The sequence below is a fragment of the Medicago truncatula genome, chromosome 2 (genome assembly GCF_003473485.1).
Source record: "Medicago truncatula cultivar Jemalong A17 chromosome 2, MtrunA17r5.0-ANR, whole genome shotgun sequence".
In the NCBI taxonomy this organism is placed as follows: domain Eukaryota; kingdom Viridiplantae; phylum Streptophyta; class Magnoliopsida; order Fabales; family Fabaceae; genus Medicago; species Medicago truncatula.
This window is the reverse complement of record NC_053043.1, coordinates 51441835-51461513: the sequence shown is the minus strand read 5'-3', so window position 1 is coordinate 51461513 and position 19679 is coordinate 51441835. Positions and strand designations below refer to the sequence as shown.

The 19679-nt window shown below is 36.4% G+C and overlaps 2 protein-coding genes across 2 annotated transcripts; one reads left to right on the top strand and one right to left on the bottom strand.

The window, feature by feature from the left end:
• Window positions 1-2578: 2578 nt before the first annotated feature.
• LOC25487966 (plasma membrane ATPase 4) lies at window positions 2579-7372 on the top strand. Its single transcript, XM_024776236.2, has 13 exons — window positions 2579-2704; window positions 2805-2903; window positions 3007-3144; window positions 3274-3588; window positions 3843-4169; window positions 4331-4450; window positions 4625-4747; window positions 4827-4931; window positions 5019-5328; window positions 5523-6037; window positions 6142-6315; window positions 6424-6606; window positions 6876-7372. Exons 2-13 carry the CDS (start codon window positions 2835-2837, stop codon window positions 7152-7154), a joined length of 2658 nt encoding a protein of 885 aa, XP_024632004.1. The 5' UTR covers window positions 2579-2704; window positions 2805-2834; the 3' UTR covers window positions 7155-7372.
• A 6139-nt stretch (window positions 7373-13511) lies between these two features.
• On the bottom strand, window positions 13512-14027 carry LOC112419471 (uncharacterized mitochondrial protein AtMg00820-like). Its single transcript, XM_024777198.1, has one exon. The coding sequence runs from the start codon at window positions 14025-14027 to the stop codon at window positions 13512-13514; it is 516 nt and encodes a 171-aa protein (XP_024632966.1).
• Between the last annotated feature and the right edge of the window lie 5652 nt (window positions 14028-19679).

Here is a 19679-nt window from a genome sequence, read left to right as displayed (position 1 = left end):
TTTTAGTCTATTCTTAAATCAAATTTGTTTAATTATCTTTAAATTTTTAAATTTTTAATCTCTTACGCTGACATGTTTAGAACGCCATAAAAAGTTTATTTATTAAAATTTAGAATTTAATAAATTAAATATGAGTTTTTTACAAAAAAAAACATACGTATTGTATCCTACTTTTGCGAGTAGTATTGACAATTAAGATAAAAGAAAATAATTTAAATATAACATTTATATAGATAAAAGAGAGGGAAAACAAGAGAGAAGAAGCGAGAGGTCAGGTATAAATATTAAATAGTCATACTGAAAGTTTTGTTTTTTGAAAGATCCGGTAAAAAAACTTAAATTCCAAAAGTTTTAAAAAGAAAAAAGTGTGGACAGAAGTTTGGTGGAGTCATGGAATGAAAAAATAATCTGAAATGCTCGAAAAAATGGTGATTTTTCAAAAATATTGGAGGCGAAATTAGATTATTATTAAACTTCTCATATAAAGTGATGAGATCTAACCATATGAATTTTAATTTCGTCTAATAAAAAAGTGAGCGTTAGAAAGCGTTAAAGAGGTAGTTCTTCTAACATTTTTAAATAATGTAACTGAACAGTGTATGTATCTCATCCTATCAATTGTACCTTTGAAAATGGTATGAACACTCTTTTTAACACTTTCTTTAACGTTCTCTCTTATTGGAGAGAAGTCATATGAGTCTCACAATTTTACATGAAATTCATTTTCAAATGTTAGACTCAAATAAGTTTCATCTAATAAAAGAATGAATATCAAAAAGAGCGTTAGAAATAGAATTTCATCATCACTAAATGGCTCAAACGCCAAGTGTACACCAAGATCTTGTGTTTAAATGTCACATTGAGTTGTTTAGAATTTGAGAAATGATATTTGTACAACCATTTTTTTACAACTTTCTCTCTCATATTCACATTATCTTCTTATTCTCTCTCTTCCTTTTTCTCTCTCCATTGTTTTTGATCAATGAAAAGAGAGCACAACAAGGTTGTCCCAAAAGTTGTAGCAAAAAAGTTGTTCAAATATCATTACTCTTAGAATTTAGAGAGAAAAGTCTAGAAGTCCTAACTCAATTGGCAAATGTCGAAATTGTAAGGTCGGTCGTCGTGATCCGAGTTCGAACTCGGAACCTCACAGTTGTGTGTGAGTTTCAGTGGTTTGCCACTTCATCTAAAAAAAAAAAAAAAGAAATAGAGAGAAAAATTATAAAAACTAATAATAAAAAATAATTGATTTGTTTTGGTTCAATTTTTGTTGTGATGTGTCAAAAAAAATAATTAGAGAGCTTACCAAAACTCATACACGAAGTACAATTGTTTGATTTTTTTTTTTCTTTTTTTGTTAAGTAGTCTAGCAGCTAGAAAAATTCACCTTAAAAGTGAATAAGTGAGCTAAAATATACATTATCCCTTATCAAATGAGCTAAACTCACGAGGATAATTGTCTGATTTTTTAATTTGGTTTATAAATAAACTCGAGGATCATCTAAAACTTAAACACTCAACCACAACCACAAGTACGAGATTCTAGATTGAAAAAAAGTGTCTGGTTTAACAATACGGTCATTATCACAATTGAGCTAGGTAAGTGCATAAATTTGTACAAAATGAAGAAAATTAATTGGGCAACATCTCTACAAAATGTTTATATCACGAATTTATAGCTTATGGCCACGAGTATGGTTGTTAGTCTTAATATGTGTCAATTACCTATTACAATGCACGTTGTTTTTTTCAAATGTAGTGTAGTTAGATCTAAGGACAATGAATTGCCACATGCATGAAACAATTTAATGGCATGAACAAAGTCAAAACAAAACCCACAAGTCTCGCTGCTTCACTACTATAATTTGATTTTATTATTTAAAAAATTAATTAATTACATATTTGAATTGGTTATTATTGGTTAAATATAACCCAAAAAAAAAATTAAAAAATGTAAGAAAGAGAATAGACCAAGTTTGTTAGTGAATGAGTGACAAGGAGTGATTTTAGAGTTAGATTTGAAAGGAGAAACTCACTCACACCATTGATTGATGAATGAATGAATGATCACTTGTGTGTATTACTTACTATTCTTTTCCTTATATATATACACATTTACACATCTGCTTTAACAACTTGGTATTTCTTAAACAACAAACTAACTCTCTTTCTAATTATTAAGGAACAACAATATGACAACCCTCGAGGATATTAAGAAGGAGGCTGTTGACCTCGTAAGTTTTTCTACTTTGTGAATGTTTTGATTGACGGTGAAGCGTAGCTTTAGAATCACGATGAGTCATTGTGATTTTGGTAAAAGCCATACTTAGCTTCAACAAAATCATAATGTCACTGTGATTTTGAAAAACTCACCGTTTGTTACATTTTATTTGTTACAATCTATGAATAACAGACATTGACATGTCGACAACAATAATCATTTGTCGGTGTGGTGTTGATGTCCGACACTGAGATGTGTTGGACACCATACATACATTCGATCAGAAGTGTCGATGCTACAAATGTTATAAGTTATATTCATTCATTTTTGTTGTTATTAAAAAGCAATGTGGTTGATTTGCAGGAGAGAATCCCTGTTGATGAAGTGTTTCGAGAATTGAATTGTACTAAAGAAGGTCTCACTAATGATGAAGGCCAAAAGAGATTGGAAGTTTTTGGACCAAACAAATTGGAAGAAAAGAAGGTAATCATCAATCCATCATGCAACTAATCTATAATTGCATTTTTACAAAATTTCTTAATTCATAACAATGACTAATCTTAATTAATTTGCACTCAAACAGGAAAGCAAATTCCTGAAATTCTTGGGCTTTATGTGGAATCCCCTCTCATGGGTCATGGAAGCTGCTGCTATCATGGCTATTGCATTGGCAAATGGAGGGGTACGTTCTTCATATGATTAGGCTATTACATGGCTATTGTTATATTTGATTTGCTTATGTTTTTTTGCTTGTTTTTTACTGTCTCGTCACTTGTAACATACAGGGGGAACCACCAGATTGGCAGGATTTTGTTGGAATTATGGCCTTGCTTATCATTAACTCAACCATTAGTTTTATAGAAGAAAACAATGCTGGAAATGCTGCTGCAGCACTTATGGCTGGTCTTGCTCCCAAAACCAAGGTATAATATTAGTCGCATAGGCCATTATTTAGGATAAGGTCTTGCTAGTTCACAAGAATGATTAGATTATTTATTTTATCTGAATGGTGTGTGTGTGACATGTTGCTCTATTTGGATGGTAATTGACAGGTTCTGAGAGATGGAAGGTGGACTGAGCAAGAGGCTGCTATATTGGTACCAGGAGATATAATCAGCATCAAATTAGGAGACATCGTTCCAGCCGACGCTCGTCTTTTGGACGGAGATCCTCTTAAGATTGATCAATCTGCACTCACTGGTGAGTCCTTGCCAACAACCAAGAACCCTGGTGATGAAGTCTTCTCTGGCTCTACTGTAAAGCAAGGAGAACTCGAGGCGATTGTAATTGCTACTGGTGTGCACACCTTCTTTGGTAAGGCTGCTCATTTGGTCGACAGCACTAACCAAGTTGGTCATTTCCAAAAGGTACTTAACTCTTAATTTTCTGACTTCAATAATGCTGCAAAATTTGTTCATTAATATATGCTGATCACTACTAGAAAAGGTTGAATTAATGACGAAAAATCAGTACTGAAGTGTATTTTCTTAATATAACGAGAAAGTTGGATGGACGGCAAAATGTGATTCTAATGTTTCCTTAATATGATTTTGCTTTTGCTTACTTTTGTTTCACTTTTAGCACTAAAATGCAATTTTATGTCTATGGCTATGATGATCAGGTGTTGACAGCCATCGGTAACTTCTGCATTTGCTCAATTGCTGTGGGAATGGTCATCGAGATTGTTGTCATGTATCCGATTCAGCGCCGCAAGTATAGGAGTGGAATTGACAATCTATTGGTGCTTCTCATTGGAGGGATTCCTATTGCAATGCCAACAGTGTTGTCAGTGACAATGGCTATTGGTTCACATAGGTTGTCTCAACAAGGTGCTATCACAAAGAGAATGACAGCCATTGAGGAAATGGCTGGGATGGATGTTTTATGTAGTGACAAGACTGGAACTCTAACATTGAACAAACTTACCGTGGACAAGAATTTGGTTGAGGTAAGCACGAGAAAGATAAATCACTACTTAAATGATTTAATATTCACTTTGATGTATATGTTTTTTGTAACACAAATTTAATGTTTAATTAATAACTTGCATTGTTTTATGATGGTCATTTGTTTAGAATCATTTCATATATTTTTTGTCCATATTTGAAGGTATTTTCAAGAGATACCGACAAGGACATGGTAATTTTGCTTGGAGCTAGAGCCTCTAGGGTGGAGAACCAAGATGCTATTGATGCTTGCATTGTAGGAATGTTGAGTGATCCAAAAGAGGTTTGTAACTTCTAGCTGAGCATTCGAACTTTAGCATTGTGAAATCTACTAGCTAGGGTGGTTCTTGAGACATGCATGAAAAACTATTGATTGTGATGAATAACCATAAGAAGTTTGGTAGATTATTTTATAGATAAAATGACTGTGAAAAACTTATTATGCTGCTTTGTGCAGGCTAGAGAAGGTCTTACAGAGGTGCATTTCCTTCCCTTTAATCCAGTCGACAAGCGTACCGCCATAACATACATAGACACTGACGGTAATTGGCACCGAGTAAGCAAAGGGGCACCGGAGCAGGTAAACAAATAGACCTTTCACCAGTCATATTTGACATCTATCGTTTCACATGACAATACATTTTTGAATTTCCTTTTAGATTATTGATCTGTGCAACCTTAGAGAAGATGTAAAGAGGAAAGCTATTTCCATTATTGATAAATTTGCTGAACGCGGTCTCCGTTCCCTTGCTGTTGGCAAACAAGTAAGCTTTTATTACTTCTTATTAATGATGACTTTTGATTGAATGAATCAAAATAAGTTTTTATGAGGAATTATGCATACTTTTTAGGAAGTGCCAGAAAAAAGCAAGGAGAGTTCAGGAGGACCGTGGACGTTTGTCGGTCTATTGCCTCTCTTTGATCCTCCAAGGCATGACAGTGCAGAAACCATTAGACGGGCCCTCAATCTCGGAGTAAACGTTAAAATGATTACTGGTGATCAGCTAGCTATTGGCAAGGAAACCGGTCGTAGGCTGGGCATGGGAAGTAACATGTATCCTTCATCCTCCCTCCTTGGCGAGCACAAGGATGCATCAATTGCTTCGCTTCCGGTCGATGAGCTTATTGAGAAGGCTGATGGATTTGCTGGTGTCTTCCCTGGTAATATATACATAAAATTTGTATTATCAGTTTACTCTGGACTCATAAATAAGTAAAAATGTACGTGTATCTGGTCCCAAAAAAAAATACATGTCTACATGCACTTTTTTGCTTATATTCAAGTCCAGAGGGAAAGTGAGACAAGAGTGCTAATGTATTTGAGTTTGAATAATGCGAATTCATTTGAAATGCAGAACATAAATATGAGATTGTAAAGAGACTCCAGGATAGGAAACACATAGTTGGGATGACAGGAGATGGCGTGAATGATGCTCCTGCATTGAAAAGAGCAGATATTGGAATTGCAGTGGCTGATGCAACTGATGCAGCTCGAGGTGCATCTGACATAGTCCTCACAGAGCCTGGATTGAGTGTTATTGTGAGTGCAGTCCTCACAAGCAGGGCTATTTTTCAAAGAATGAAGAACTACACAATATACGCAGTTTCCATAACAATCCGAATTGTGCTTGGCTTTATGCTCCTTGCTCTAATTTGGAAATTTGATTTCTCTCCTTTTATGGTTTTGATCATTGCCATACTTAATGATGGTACTATCATGACCATTTCGAAGGATAGAGTAAAGCCATCTCCTATGCCAGATTCATGGAAGTTGAAGGAAATTTTTGCCACAGGCATAGTGCTTGGTGCTTACCTTGCTGTTATGACTGTTGTCTTCTTTTGGGCTGCTCATGCATCTGATTTTTTCACGGTAAGACTGTCAGATTTTATATGATTTTCCAAAATGTTGTAAAATTATCATTTCATTATTTTCAGCCTTCATGCTTAATCTATAAAGTGAAAAACTATTTGCAGGAAAAATTTGGAGTGCATTCTATCAGGGAGAACCACGAAGAACTCACAGCTGCTGTTTACCTTCAAGTGAGTACTGTAAGTCAAGCTCTCATCTTTGTTACACGCTCAAGGAGCTGGTCTTTCGTCGAACGTCCAGGCATCCTTCTTATGGTTGCCTTTCTCATAGCACAGCTGGTGAGTATTCTTTTTGTTGGTAATCTAAAGTTTGAAATAATTGAATATTGTTAATTATTTTTTCGTCTCTTTGTTATGGTATTAATTTCATTTTATGTTTTTTATTAGATTGCCACACTGATAGCTGTGTATGCAAATTGGGAGTTTGCAAGTATGAAAGGAATTGGATGGGGTTGGGCAGGTGTCATTTGGCTCTACAGCATTATTTTCTATATCCCATTGGATGTCCTTAAGTTCGTCATTCGATATGCCTTGAGTGGCAAGGCATGGAACAATATTACTGAGAATAGGGTAAACTCTCAATATCAATGTTATATGAGTTAAAGGGGCATGCATATATTACACATTTTACACTGACAAAAGATAAAAACTCATCACTTTGTCAATCTACTTAAAGGACTTGGATGACATGACATAGTAGTTGACTATTATTGAATGTCAGTGTAAAACTATGTCCTTTAAACTCATATTCTATAACAGTATTAACATTATATTATGATTAATTTCTAATTTGTGTTTCTATCTGACCATGTTTTTTTGTACTATGTAATGTAATGCAGACTGCCTTCACCTCAAAGAAGGATTATGGAAAAGGAGAGAGAGAAGCACAATGGGCCGCAGCTCAACGCACACTACATGGCTTGAATCCTCCGGAAACAGATCAAGTGTTGAATGAATCTAACAACTACAGAGAATTATCTGAACTTGCAGATCAAGCAAAGAAACGTGCTGAAATTGCAAGGTTAAGGGAGCTTCACACACTGAAAGGACATGTTGAGTCTGTTGTAAAACTCAAGGGACTTGACATTGAGACAATCCAACAACACTACACTGTTTGAGTGATGAGAAGAATTAGATAGATCCTTTGAAGAGAAAATAGATAAACAGACAATTCAATATATTGCCCTTGGAATAATCTTAAATTCCTCCTATTTGGAATTTAGAAGAATATACAAGGGCTAGCTTTTGAAATAATCCAACACTTGGAAACATGTACCAAGGTTGAGGTGTATACACATACACCAGATGTTTTTTTGCCGATGTTATTTCAATTTAATAAAGCATTCCTTTCTTTTCTTTTTGCATTGCTATGTATCCTGCTATATATTCTGAATTATTCAAGTTTTTTTTCTTTCTTTAAGGGAATTCAAGTATGTTATTTCTCAACAGAAAATAAGTATAACGACAACAAGGGTAAATTAAATATGATGTTTTATGAATAAATATGACTCTAGAGTGCATTCCTATATAAAGCAATGGTCTAAATATAAACTGGTTTTTGCAAATATATGGTGACTAAAGGTGATTTAAGCAAACCCATAATCATACCAAACATGCATGTTTATCCTCCATATATTTGCAAAAGATTCATGCATGTTTGGTATAATTTAGACAAACCCATAGTCATACCAAACATGCATGAATTTATGGAGGATAAACATGCATGAATTTATGGAGGATAAATTTACATATTTCAATTATGTGTCAGAATAAGTTTATATTTGCAAATATATGGAGGATAAACCAATATAATGTGTCATCAATAAAAGATTCTTTAGTGTCCACTTTTGATACAAGTCTTTCACGGTTTTATGCTTTGTAGACATTTCATTGGATTGAGGAGTGTAGATGTTATTTATAAACTACTATCGACTTTTATTCTTAAATAATACGAGACTTTAAGATGTACCAACATAATAGTTTAAAGGGTTAATTAAGTTTTTAGTCCCTATAAATATTCACAGTTTTATAGAGGATAAACCAATATAATGTGTCACCAATAAAAGATTCTTTAGTGTCCACTTTTGATACAAGTCTTTCACGGTTTTATGCTTTGTAGACATTTCATTGGATTGAGGAGTGTAGATGTTATTTATAAACTACTATCGACTTTTATTCTTAAATAATACGAGACTTTAAGGTGTACCAACATAATAGTTTAAAGGGTTAATTAAGATTTTAGTCCCTATAAATATTCACAGTTTTGTTTTTAGTCCCTACAAAATAAAATCACACTTTTTAGTCCCTGTGACATTTTCCTTAAGCATTTTAGGGACTAAAAATGCTGATGGAAAAATTTTATAGGGACTAAAAATGCTTATGAAAAATTTTATAAGGACTAAAAATGTTGATGGAAAATTTTATAAGGATTAAAAAGTGTGATTTTATTTTATAGGGACTAAAAACAAAATTCTGAATATTTATAGGGACTAAAAACTTAATTAACCCTAATTTAAAAGTAGTCCATTTTTACTTCTAATAGCGACTAAAATTTGTATTTTTTTTAGGATAAATATATTTTTAGTCCTTAAAAAATCACCGGCTTTTAAATTTATGAATAAGATTTGAACTTGTATTTGTGACTAAAATTCAAATTGTTTTTTGAGGACAGCAAGTCCCAACAGTTTTCTTATAAAAATAAAAAATAAAAATCCCGGCAGTCATCTTTTACCGAGTATCGAAGGATTTGAACTAAAATTTTCATATAGATAGGATATGATATTCGTATATCTGACACATAATTGAAATATGTAAATTTATCCTCAAAAAAGAGAAAAATGGAATGAATTGATCTCAAATTTTTATAAGATTTTGATCGTCGTCCCATCAAAAACAGATTTAATTTTTAATTTATGACTTCAAATATATTGAGATTAATTCAAAACCGTCCGATTTTGATCAGACGGCCACTGATGTTTGATTGTGTAACTACATGAACTTAGGACTACAGCAAATTCAAGTACGAAATTAAAGAAGTCGTTCTCCTATTAACATGTGATAATGACTTATATTTAATGTGAGTATCTGTCCTTATAAATGAACATTGTGCAATCTCTTTAAATTAATATGCATCATCCTTAGGCAAATTACTCATAGTCAGTTTGTTCAAAAAATAATGTTTCACAATTTAAAGGTTGATGGTATAAACAGGTAGTGTGTTCATAAAATCGTAGAAAGAGTTTCACAATTCAAGAACTGATTGTCAGGTATACATTTAGAATCGTATTTGATTTAATATAGTTTAAACACCCTAATTTTATGTTGATGTAAATGTTTCTTTCAAAAAAAAAAAATATTGTTGTAAATGTCAGAAAATTGACAAATAATTGTTGACATGCCAAAAGAATTCTTTCACATGCATACTGACTTATCAATTCTATATAGAAAGAAACATCTTTTTTGACAAATATAAAAAGAAACATGTTATTATGGTAAAATGATTTTGACATTTACATGATCAAGACAAAGAACTGTTTACTTTGTAAAAGTATTTCCAAATAAACTTTTAAAGTGAATAATTTTGATAGTGGAAATAAAATGTTAATTAGCAACATAATTTGACATATAAGTGGTAGATACTATAAGAGTAACTATAAGAGTAATTGTATTTCAGGTTTGAATGAATATTATTGATAAGTGTTGACCACATATATACAATACACTGATCCTATACTTAAGGAAGGAATGATCAATTCCTTAATGACTATCAATAGAAATAATGGTCATGACTCATATACAATTGACCTCTGTAGTGTTGACTGTTGGCAATGATGGCTAAGATTACATTGCTATCTAAATACTAAATACAATAAGATATACAAAATAATTATCCTCTAATATACCCCCTCAAAATAAAGTTACCATCAGTAACTCAAAATAAAGTTACCATCAGTAACTTTTATCTTGGATGAAATATCGTTGAATTTGGTAGCTGCAAGGGGTCTGGTGAGAATGTCAGCAAGTTGATCTTTGGTTGAAACATGAGAGACATTTAGATTATTTTCTTGTACTTGCTCACGCACAAAATGGTAGTCCATTGATATGTGTTTCATCCGAGAGTGAAGGACAGGGTTTGCACATAGATATGTAGCTCCAATGTTATCACAAAGAATTTTTGGTGGATTGGTCATGGGAACCCGAAGTTCACTAAGAAGATTGTGAAGCCACATGATTTCAGAGGTTGCAGTAGCAACATCATGATATTCGGCTTCTGTGGATGAACGAGCTACCGTACGTTGCTTTTTGGAAAGCCAAGAGATCGGGTTTGAATCTAGGAATATGATATAGGCTGAAGTGGAGGTATGATCATCAGTGTTCCCGCCCCAATCAGCATCTGAATAGGCAATGAGATTGTGTGTGGTTGTGGGATGTAGAAGAATGCCATGATTTATTGTGGTTTTGAGATATCGTAGGATTCTTTTGAGATGTTGGAGATGAAGGGTGGTGGGTTTGTGCATGAATTGTGCAAGATTGTTTATCAAGAAGGATATGTAAGGCCTGGTGAGATTGAGATATTGAAGAGCTCCAATAATACTTCTATATTCGATGGCATCAGTTGATGGAGTTCCATCATGAAGTTGAAGTGTGGCTGTTGCCGAAAGTGGTGTAGGTGAAGGCTTGACACCCTCCATATCAAACCGTTGAAGGATGTATCTAATATGTTTATGTTAAGAAAGAAGTATGCCTGAAGTGGTGGGAATGATTTCTATACCAAGAAAATAGTGGGGAGCTCCCATATTCTTCAATGAGAATTTTTGAGATATGCTGGAGATGAATTCTTGCATGAAGTGGTTGTTGTTTCCTGTCAGAAGTAAGTCATCAACATATACAAGGAAATAAGAGAGAATACCTCTAGTGGCATAAATAAAGAGAGATGGATCACTCTTGCTACATGAGAACCTGCATGACACTGTGAAGTTCTTCAAAGCATCATGCCATGCCCGGGGGGGCTTGACGAAGGCCATATATGATTTTGTGTAGTTTGCATACATAGTGTGGGTGTTGAGAATCCTTGAGTCCAGGTGGTTGATGAAGTCGATAAAATAGTCACAAGGAAGGGGGGTTTGAATTGTGACCCTTTAAAAATTAAACCTGTAACTTAAAATTGATTCTCAAGTTGAAACTTGGAATGGTTAAGTTAAAATAGACTTCAGAACGTTCTGATGTCTGATTGCAAAAACAGTTTAATAAAGTAAATGTGTTTGTGTGTGTTGTGTATGCAGTAAGTAAAGAGTATAGGGAAGAGAGAATCAACACACAGAGAATTTATAGTGGTTCACCCAATGTGGGTTAGTCCACTCCTCACAATCTTGTGAGAGTTTCCACTATGATGCTTGAGATAACCTCTCAAATCCTGCACCTTACAATCCTTGTTCACCTGAACAATTACAACAACTGTATTCTCTAAGCCTCAGCAGGCTTGCACCCTGTTGCTAAGTTAACCACTTAGACTTTTACAACCTTTGCTCAACCTAACACTTTAGGACCTCTAAAAGCTAGATGAGACTTTGTTACAATTTGTATGGAAGTTGGGTGTTTGTAAAACAAACAGTGGAAGAAGAAGAAGAGGTTATCCTACAGATAACAAGAGTATTGATTTGCACTAAGTTGATGAAAGACTTAGAGATTGATCAATTTCAATTTGCAAGAGCTTCAAACAATCAAGTTGTTTTCTTGTATGCTTTGCAATTTGTTGTGGAGTTTGAATGTTTGAGAATCAAACAGAGGAGGAGGAGGAAGAAAGTTATCTTTGCATGAGATAACAAAGAGTATTGATGTGCACTAAGGAAACAAGAGCCTTAGAGATTGATCAATTTCAATTGCAAGAGCTTCAAACAAAATCAAGTTGTTTTCTTGTATGCTTTGCAATGGTGCAAGTTTTGCTAATGCCTTGATCTCTATTTATAGAGTCTTTGGGCTCATATAGCCGTTGTAGGATGTCCAATGGTGTTATGTCATGTGTCCTGGGTCCCACAAGCTTTAACTTGAAATTCTGGGCAAACATTCTGATCTCTGATGAACATCAGAATGTTGTTGTGTTCATGATGTTCTTCATTTGGGTTCATCATGTATGAATGAACACATGAAGTTCTGGGCTATGCATATGCTTTTCATATGAATTTCTGGACAATAACCAATGTATGGACTTTTCTTCATACATCAGAATGTTCATTTCCCAGATTTTGTCTTGGAACCGGTGCAGGAGGATTTAGTGGGATTCTGCATCTTCATGCCCATGCTTTGAGAGATTGTGTTGTCCTTGTTCAGTACCAACTCTCAGACGTGTCTATCTCTTGTTGAAGATGACAGATTTGCTTTGCTTTTGCTTTTTGCTTTTCACCTACTGTACTGTTCATAAAGTAAGCATGTGCAGAGCTTTGAACATTCTGATCATCAGAATGTTTGATATTCATGATGTTCTTCATCTGGGTTCATCAAGGATGAATGTCAGATGAGTTTCTGGATCCATTCCATACGTGACATGAGATTTGTTCAAGTGTTATCCTTCAAAAGTTACTTCTCCATATGCATCAAAAGTTGCTTGAAAAAGTAGAATAAAGTTGAATCAAATCTATCTTGGATTTGGTGCAGGAAAGAGAGGATACTGGATCTGCAATCTTCAGGCCCATGCTTCAAGGAGATTTGCTTGATTCATCTTAGAGTACACGTTATCTCTGATGCAAGATCTCCTTTTGCTAGCTTTTCCATCTTTCCACCAACTACACTGTTCATGGCTGGAAGCATATGCAGAAGTGAACATTCTGATCTCATAATGTTCCATTTGTTCTTACTTTAGGTTGATTTATAAGACTTAACTTTTAATGTAATCAAACCTAATAGTAAGATACAACTGAAGTGCAGTGAATGCATCATCTAGGACAATATTCTCTTTGGAATATTCCTAGTACTTTAATGTTCATAGTCTTGGATGAACATTAAAGATCCTTTTGACATAGATCCTTGTTCATGCCTTTATTTGTTGATAGATCCATGCAGATGTACTTTTCTGGACCTTTTATTCATGTCAAGTGTACTTGCATGCTCTTCACGTTCTTGATGAATCTGGGTAGCTTCTGAACAACCTTCTGAACTGGGTTGCTTCTGAACTCTCATCAGAACGTTCTGATCAACATTCTGAACTAACTTTCTGAACTTCAGAATTAGTTCATGGATTCAATGTCTTTTGATTTTATGCATCTTGGTATGATTCAAACCTTGTTCCTGTCTTAGTGAAAACACTCAAGAGCACAAGTTAAATACCAAGGAATTAATCAAAGTCCATTTAATCCTTAATCATTAAAGTTTATTATCTTTAAAATTAATTAAGGATTTTGCCTCAACAGTTGACTCATGTAAACTTGTTCTGTGAGAGATCCTTGAAGGAAAGCATTGTTAACATCAAGTTGGTACATATGTCATTTGTGTTCTAGAGCAAGATTAAGGATGATTTTGATTGTTTGAGGTCTAACCACCGAAGCAAAAGTTTCATGAAAGTCTACTCCATGACATTGAGTAAAGCCTTTTGCAACAAGGCGAGCTTTATAGCGAGCAAGAGAGTCGTCGGCATGCCTTTTGATGCGAAACAACCATTTGCATCCCACAATGCTGGTGTCTTTTGGAGGTGGGACAAGGGACCATGTTCCATTTCTTAGTAAAGCTTCAAACTCTGCATAGATGACTTTCCTCCAATATTCATGTTTCATGGCTTCTTTGACATTGGAGGGTTTAACATTTTCTGCCAAGGGGTACTTCGTAACTTGAAAAACTTTTTTTGGCTTGAAAATGTTGTTTTTTGATCGAGTCACAGGCCGACTTGTAGGTAATGGAGCTGCATGGTGATTAGTTTGCAGAGGTATTTGAACAGGAGGTGAAATATTTTGATCATTACCTGATGAAGAACTCAAAGTAGAGGGACCCTTTTCATTGATCATCAGACAAGGGATTGGTTGATTGGTTATGGTTGGCAAGTGCTCAATAAGAGTAGGTGTCGATGGGTGTTGAGTGGATGGTGTTGATTTAGTAGAGTGGGAGGTTTCATGTTGTAGAGTGTTTGTTGGATGGGCTTGGGTTGATATAGGAATGAACGTGTGCAGAGGTTGTTGTGGAATGTTAGGTAAGTTTGGTGAGGAATTATTGGGTGGTTGGCATGTGTTGTAAGGGAAGATGTTGTCATAGAATTTTACGTGTCTGGAGGTGTATATTTTATTTGTGTTTGGGTCTAGACAATGGTAAGCGTATTGAGTATAGGCACAGCCGATAAAGATACAAGAGTGGGATCGTGGTTGGAGTTTGTTTGAGGTGTAGGGTCTTAGCCATGGGAAGCATAGGCATCCGAAGGAATGAAGGTGTAAGGGATTGGGTTCAGTTTTGTGAAGCAATTGGAATGGTGATTTCATTTGAAGGACCGGTGTTGGGAGTCTATTGATGAGGTAAACAGCTGTGCAAAAAGCATGGCTCCAAAAATATAATGGTAGATTAGCGGTATGTAAGAGAGCCTTGCCGGTTTCGACAATGTGTCGATGCCGACATTCAGCTATGGCATTGTGTTTAGGTGTATGAGGTGGGGTGGTGTAATGAGATATGCCATGAGTAGTAAGTAATGTTTTGAGTTCTATAAATTCATCCCCATTATCTGAGTGTAAACTTACAATGGGTAAATTATAATATTTTTCAACAAGACTTTTGAAGGCTGGAAAAATAATAGACACATCAGATTTATTTTTCAATGGGTAAAACCAAATGTATTTTGTGAAGTGATTTACAATAATCAAATAATAAACACAACCATTTTTTGATTTTGTGGGGGAAGGTCCCCATGCATCTGTATACAATAGTTCAAGAGGCTTTTTACTAGAGATACTAGATGTAAAAAACGATAACTTATGACTCTTAACTATGTTACACGAGATGCATGTTTGTTGATCATTTTGTTTTATTTGCTTGAAGAAAGGAAATTGACTCAAAATACGATCTGATGGATGACCAAGGATGTGATGCCATGAGAGGTTGGTGGAGGTGGCGTGTAGTGTTGTAGGGGCGGTTGTTGGTTGTGGTAGGATGTAAAGACCTTACTTATGGTGACCTTTGATTAGAGTGACCCTTGTCTTCAAATCCTTCACTAGAAAATAATCATAAAAAAATTCCACAAAAATAGGGTTAGTTTGACAGGTGATGGGTAAGCCTATTCCGTCGCCAACTAGTAACTCGTCTCTGCCATGATAAGGATGGTTCAAGTGAAGATTATCCAAAGCATTGGTGATATGGTGGGTTGCACCCGAATCCATGATCCAATCTTGAGAAGCTGCATGAGGCATTGTACGAGCATGATGAGCCATGGGACCATTGGTGCGCTTCGGGTAACCATGTAATTTGTAGCAGACCTTTGCCGTGTGATTTGGTTTGTCACAATATTGACAAATCACTCGGTGTGACTAACCAGAGGACGGGGATCCACTGTTGTTGGGAAATGAAGCATTGTGAGTGTTGCTACGTTTCAGCTGAGATGGTTTTCCTTTGAAAGCAGCATTGGCAGTGGTAATTGATGGCAGAGATGCATTGTCTCTAGAGATTTCATCCCTTTTGAGGTTGGTTTCAAAATCTGTGAGCAAATCATGAAGATTTTCAAAACTGGTTGGATTTTCTCGAGCTCGAATCGCGGTTGTTATCTCACGATATTCAGTTCCAAGACCATTCAATGTGTGAATGACAAGATCGATATCATCAAGAGGGGAATTGATAATAGCCAACTCATCTGCAATTGCTTTGACATTAGTGAGGTATTGAGTGATAGGGCTGGCTCCTTTGGTAAATTAGGTGAATCTTTCTTTGAGGTGCATAATACGTGCACGAGTTTTGCTGGCAAACATTTTTTGGAGGACATCCCATGCTTGCTGGGATATTTGAACATTGCCTAAGGTAGTGATAATGCTAGGATCAACTGAAGTGATAATAGCATGCAAGATAAGTTGATCTTGCCTGATCCAATAGTTGAAATTTGGATCTGTTTTGACGGAACACACCTTTGTGCCATCAATGAAGTCGGTAAGGTCATATCCAATGAACAAAGCATTCATCTGAACACGCCAGGCTGGATAATTGGTGCTCGTGAGTTTGAGCGAGTGATGTGTGTTGAGGACAACCACCGTATTGGTGCCAACAACAAAGGTGTTGTTGCTGGAAGCAGATGATGTGCTCATGATGATGATGAGAAGGGAAAGAAAAAAAAAGGTATATAGGTTGTTAGATCGTGATTGCTGTTAAGCTTAGAAGGCTGATGTTATACCCTGTTTTTGGACCTAAAAATACTGGGCCCAATTTCATTTCAAACTTTGTCAATTATCAAATTTCAACTGCACAGTTCAAATTGTCTCTGCCTCGCAGTATTTTCAATCACAATTTTACCTATGTTTTTCTTGCATAAAACCTTTCGAAATGTCTTTACTTGTCTTGTAAGTCATTCAAAAGTGTCTCTGAATCATTACATTGCTTTTTCTACAGTTTATTTCAAAATTTGCAAAAAAAGTCATACAGAAGGGTATTTTGGTCATTTCCTGCAGTGGGACCCATTTTCATCCTTGTGACTGTCTCTGAGTCTTTTCAGATTGTTTTTTTTACATTTCATCAGTAAACCTTGTTAAGTTCATTTCAAACTTGCGTCTGAGTCAGTGTCGAGTCAATTTGAATCTGTTTAGGTCATTTTTAGCCCTAGGGGCATTTTGGTCATTTCACACGAAATTTTGACATAGGGAGGTTACTTTGAAGTACCTCATTTAGGCCATTGGTTCGTTTTAGTCCGTTTTGTCAGTTTTATTTTTGTTTCGCTTTACGTTTAGTTAAATTACATATTTTAATTCATTTTTATTTTTACTTTGCATTTTAAATCCTTCAACTTTTTAAAATTGCATTTAAGTCCAAACTGTCCAATCTTTATGTTCTTTTTAGTTCTATTTTTAAAAATTGCAGTCCAGTCCCATATTTTACAAAATTGCAGGGAGGTCCTCAAAGTCCAAAACTGCAAGGCCGTGCCTTTTTTTCCAGATCCAGGTGTCCTGTTCTCATTGGTTCAGATGCACACTTGTCAGCTATAAAAGCAACACAGTGGCAATGAATTTCACACGTTTTCCATTCATCAAGTGCCAACTCATAAACACAGAATCACACCTTCATTTTTTACAAATAGTCTCTAAAAATAAAGCGTAGAAATAAACTTAGGAGAGCGGTTCTTATGGAATACCATAATCGCTCCGGGTGCCTCACACCTTCCCGTAGCGAAAACGACCCCCGAATTCGGAAACTCAAGGGTTTTTCTCCTTTTACCCTTCCCAAGAAAAAAGAGGGATATCAACGGTCGAAAGGTACAAGTCCAATTAATGGCTTGGCACCCAAAAACCATGATAACAGAAATGGCGACTTCACTGGGGATTCTTTTTAGCGGGTCGCGCCTAGTTTTCCTTAGTTTATATTTACGCTTTATTTTATTGCTTACATATGTGAATATTTGTTTACTTTCATTCAACGTGTGGGGTGAGAATATCAAAAGTCCTAACCCGGGCTGAGTGAACTTATGTTTAGGTAGAGATATAATCGACAATTCGATCCGGGGGTTGCCTCGTGTATTGGATTATGCGATCAATCTCACATAGCTGAGGCATTTTGAAGGTGATATTGTCGGCGTGTGTTGTCATGCTTAGGCACTTCACTTTCAATTGTTCGACGAAGCTATGAACCGTAGTTACCAAACCCATCCTAGCCTTTTTAGGACGTAGTGCGGTGGCTAAATTGAGTGTTGTCTCAAACTTTAGTCGTCACGCGATACTACACTCAAACTAGACCTTCTCACAAATAATCATGGAACGGGTGTCGTCCTGTACTACCATGATATATGTGAGAGAGGTTGCAGTTTGGGAACTGTGTTAGAACCTTGGTTACTACTATCCAAAGCCTTAGTTCACCGGACGCCGTGTCCATCCGTGGCCCCGTTACTTTGAACCTCAACCCACATTGTAACTAAACAACGCAATCATGCATACATGCATTCATGCATAAACATTTTTTCATGCATTCATCGAAGGGTTTAAAACAAATGGAAATTTTTGTAAATAATCACAGGTATGAAGAAGACTAAGTGCTACAAGTTCAAGGAAGTGGATTTGGTTAGTTTGAGAGAGTTGGCACTCAAGGTCAAGAGTCAAACAGGGTTCCGACTCCGATATGGGGGATTGCTTACTTTGCTCCGAACCGATGTAGATGAGAAGCTAGTGCACACTCTGGTGCAATTTTATGATCCGAGCTTCCGTTGCTTCACTTTCCCGGACTTCCAGTTGGTTCCTACTCTCGAGGCTTACTCCAATCTAGTGGGTTTACCTATAGCCGAGAAGACGCCTTTCACCGGTCCCGGGGCTTCTCTTACTCCTCTGGTTATTGCTAAGGATCTCTACCTCAAGACTTCCGACGTCTCCAACCATCTTATTACCAAGTCTCACATCCGGGGGTTCACTTCGAAGTATCTTCTTGATCAGGCTAATCTCGGTACTACTCGTCAGGATACACTCGAGGCTATTCTTGCTTTGCTTATCTACGGGCTCATTCTCTTCCCAAACCTCGACGACTTCGTGGACATGAATGCTATCGAGATCTTTCATTCCAAGAACCCGGTTCCTACTTTGCTAGCGGATACTTACCACGCCATCCATGACAGGACTCTCAAGGGCCGTGGGTATATTCTTTGCTGCATATCTCTCTTGTATAGGTGGTTTATTTCGCACCTTCCGAGTTCCTTCCATGACAACTCGGAAAATTGGTCCTACTCGCAGCGGATTATGGCCCTCACTCCTAATGAGGTCGTCTGGCTCACTCCGGCCGCTCAGGTGAAGGAAATCATTATGGGTTGTGGAGACTTTCTCAATGTACCTCTTCTTGGTACCCGTGGAGGAATCAACTACAACCCCGAGCTTGCTATGAGACAGTTTGGTTTCCCTATGAAGTCGAAGCCCATCAATCTTGCTACATCTCCAGAGTTCTTCTTCTACACGAATGCTCCTACCGGACAAAGGAAAGCTTTCGTGGATGCTTGGTCCAAGGTTCGAAGGAAAAGTGTGAAGCATCTAGGTGTGAGATCCGGTGTCGCTCATGAGGCCTATACTCAGTGGGTGATAGATCGAGCTGAGGAGATTGGTATGCCTTATCCAGCTATGAGATACGTGTCTTCATCCACTCCGTCTATGCCTCTACCTCTACTTCCCGCGACTCAGGATATGTATCAGGAGCATCTAGCTATGGAGAGTCGTGAGAAGCAAGTGTGGAAAGCTCGGTACAATCAAGCCGAGAAACTAATCATGACTTTGGATGGTAGAGATGAGCAGAAGACTCATGAGAATCTAATGTTGAAGAAAGAGCTAGCTAAGGCCCGGAGGGAATTGGAAGAGAAAGACGAGCTGCTTATGAGGGATTCCAAGAGAGCCAGAAGACGACGAGACTTCTTTGCCAGATACTGTGATTCAGATTCCGAGTCCGATGATCTTCCGACTACTTCCTATGCTTGAGGGCTTCATGTGTTTATTTCAAAGTCTCTCTGTTGAGAATAC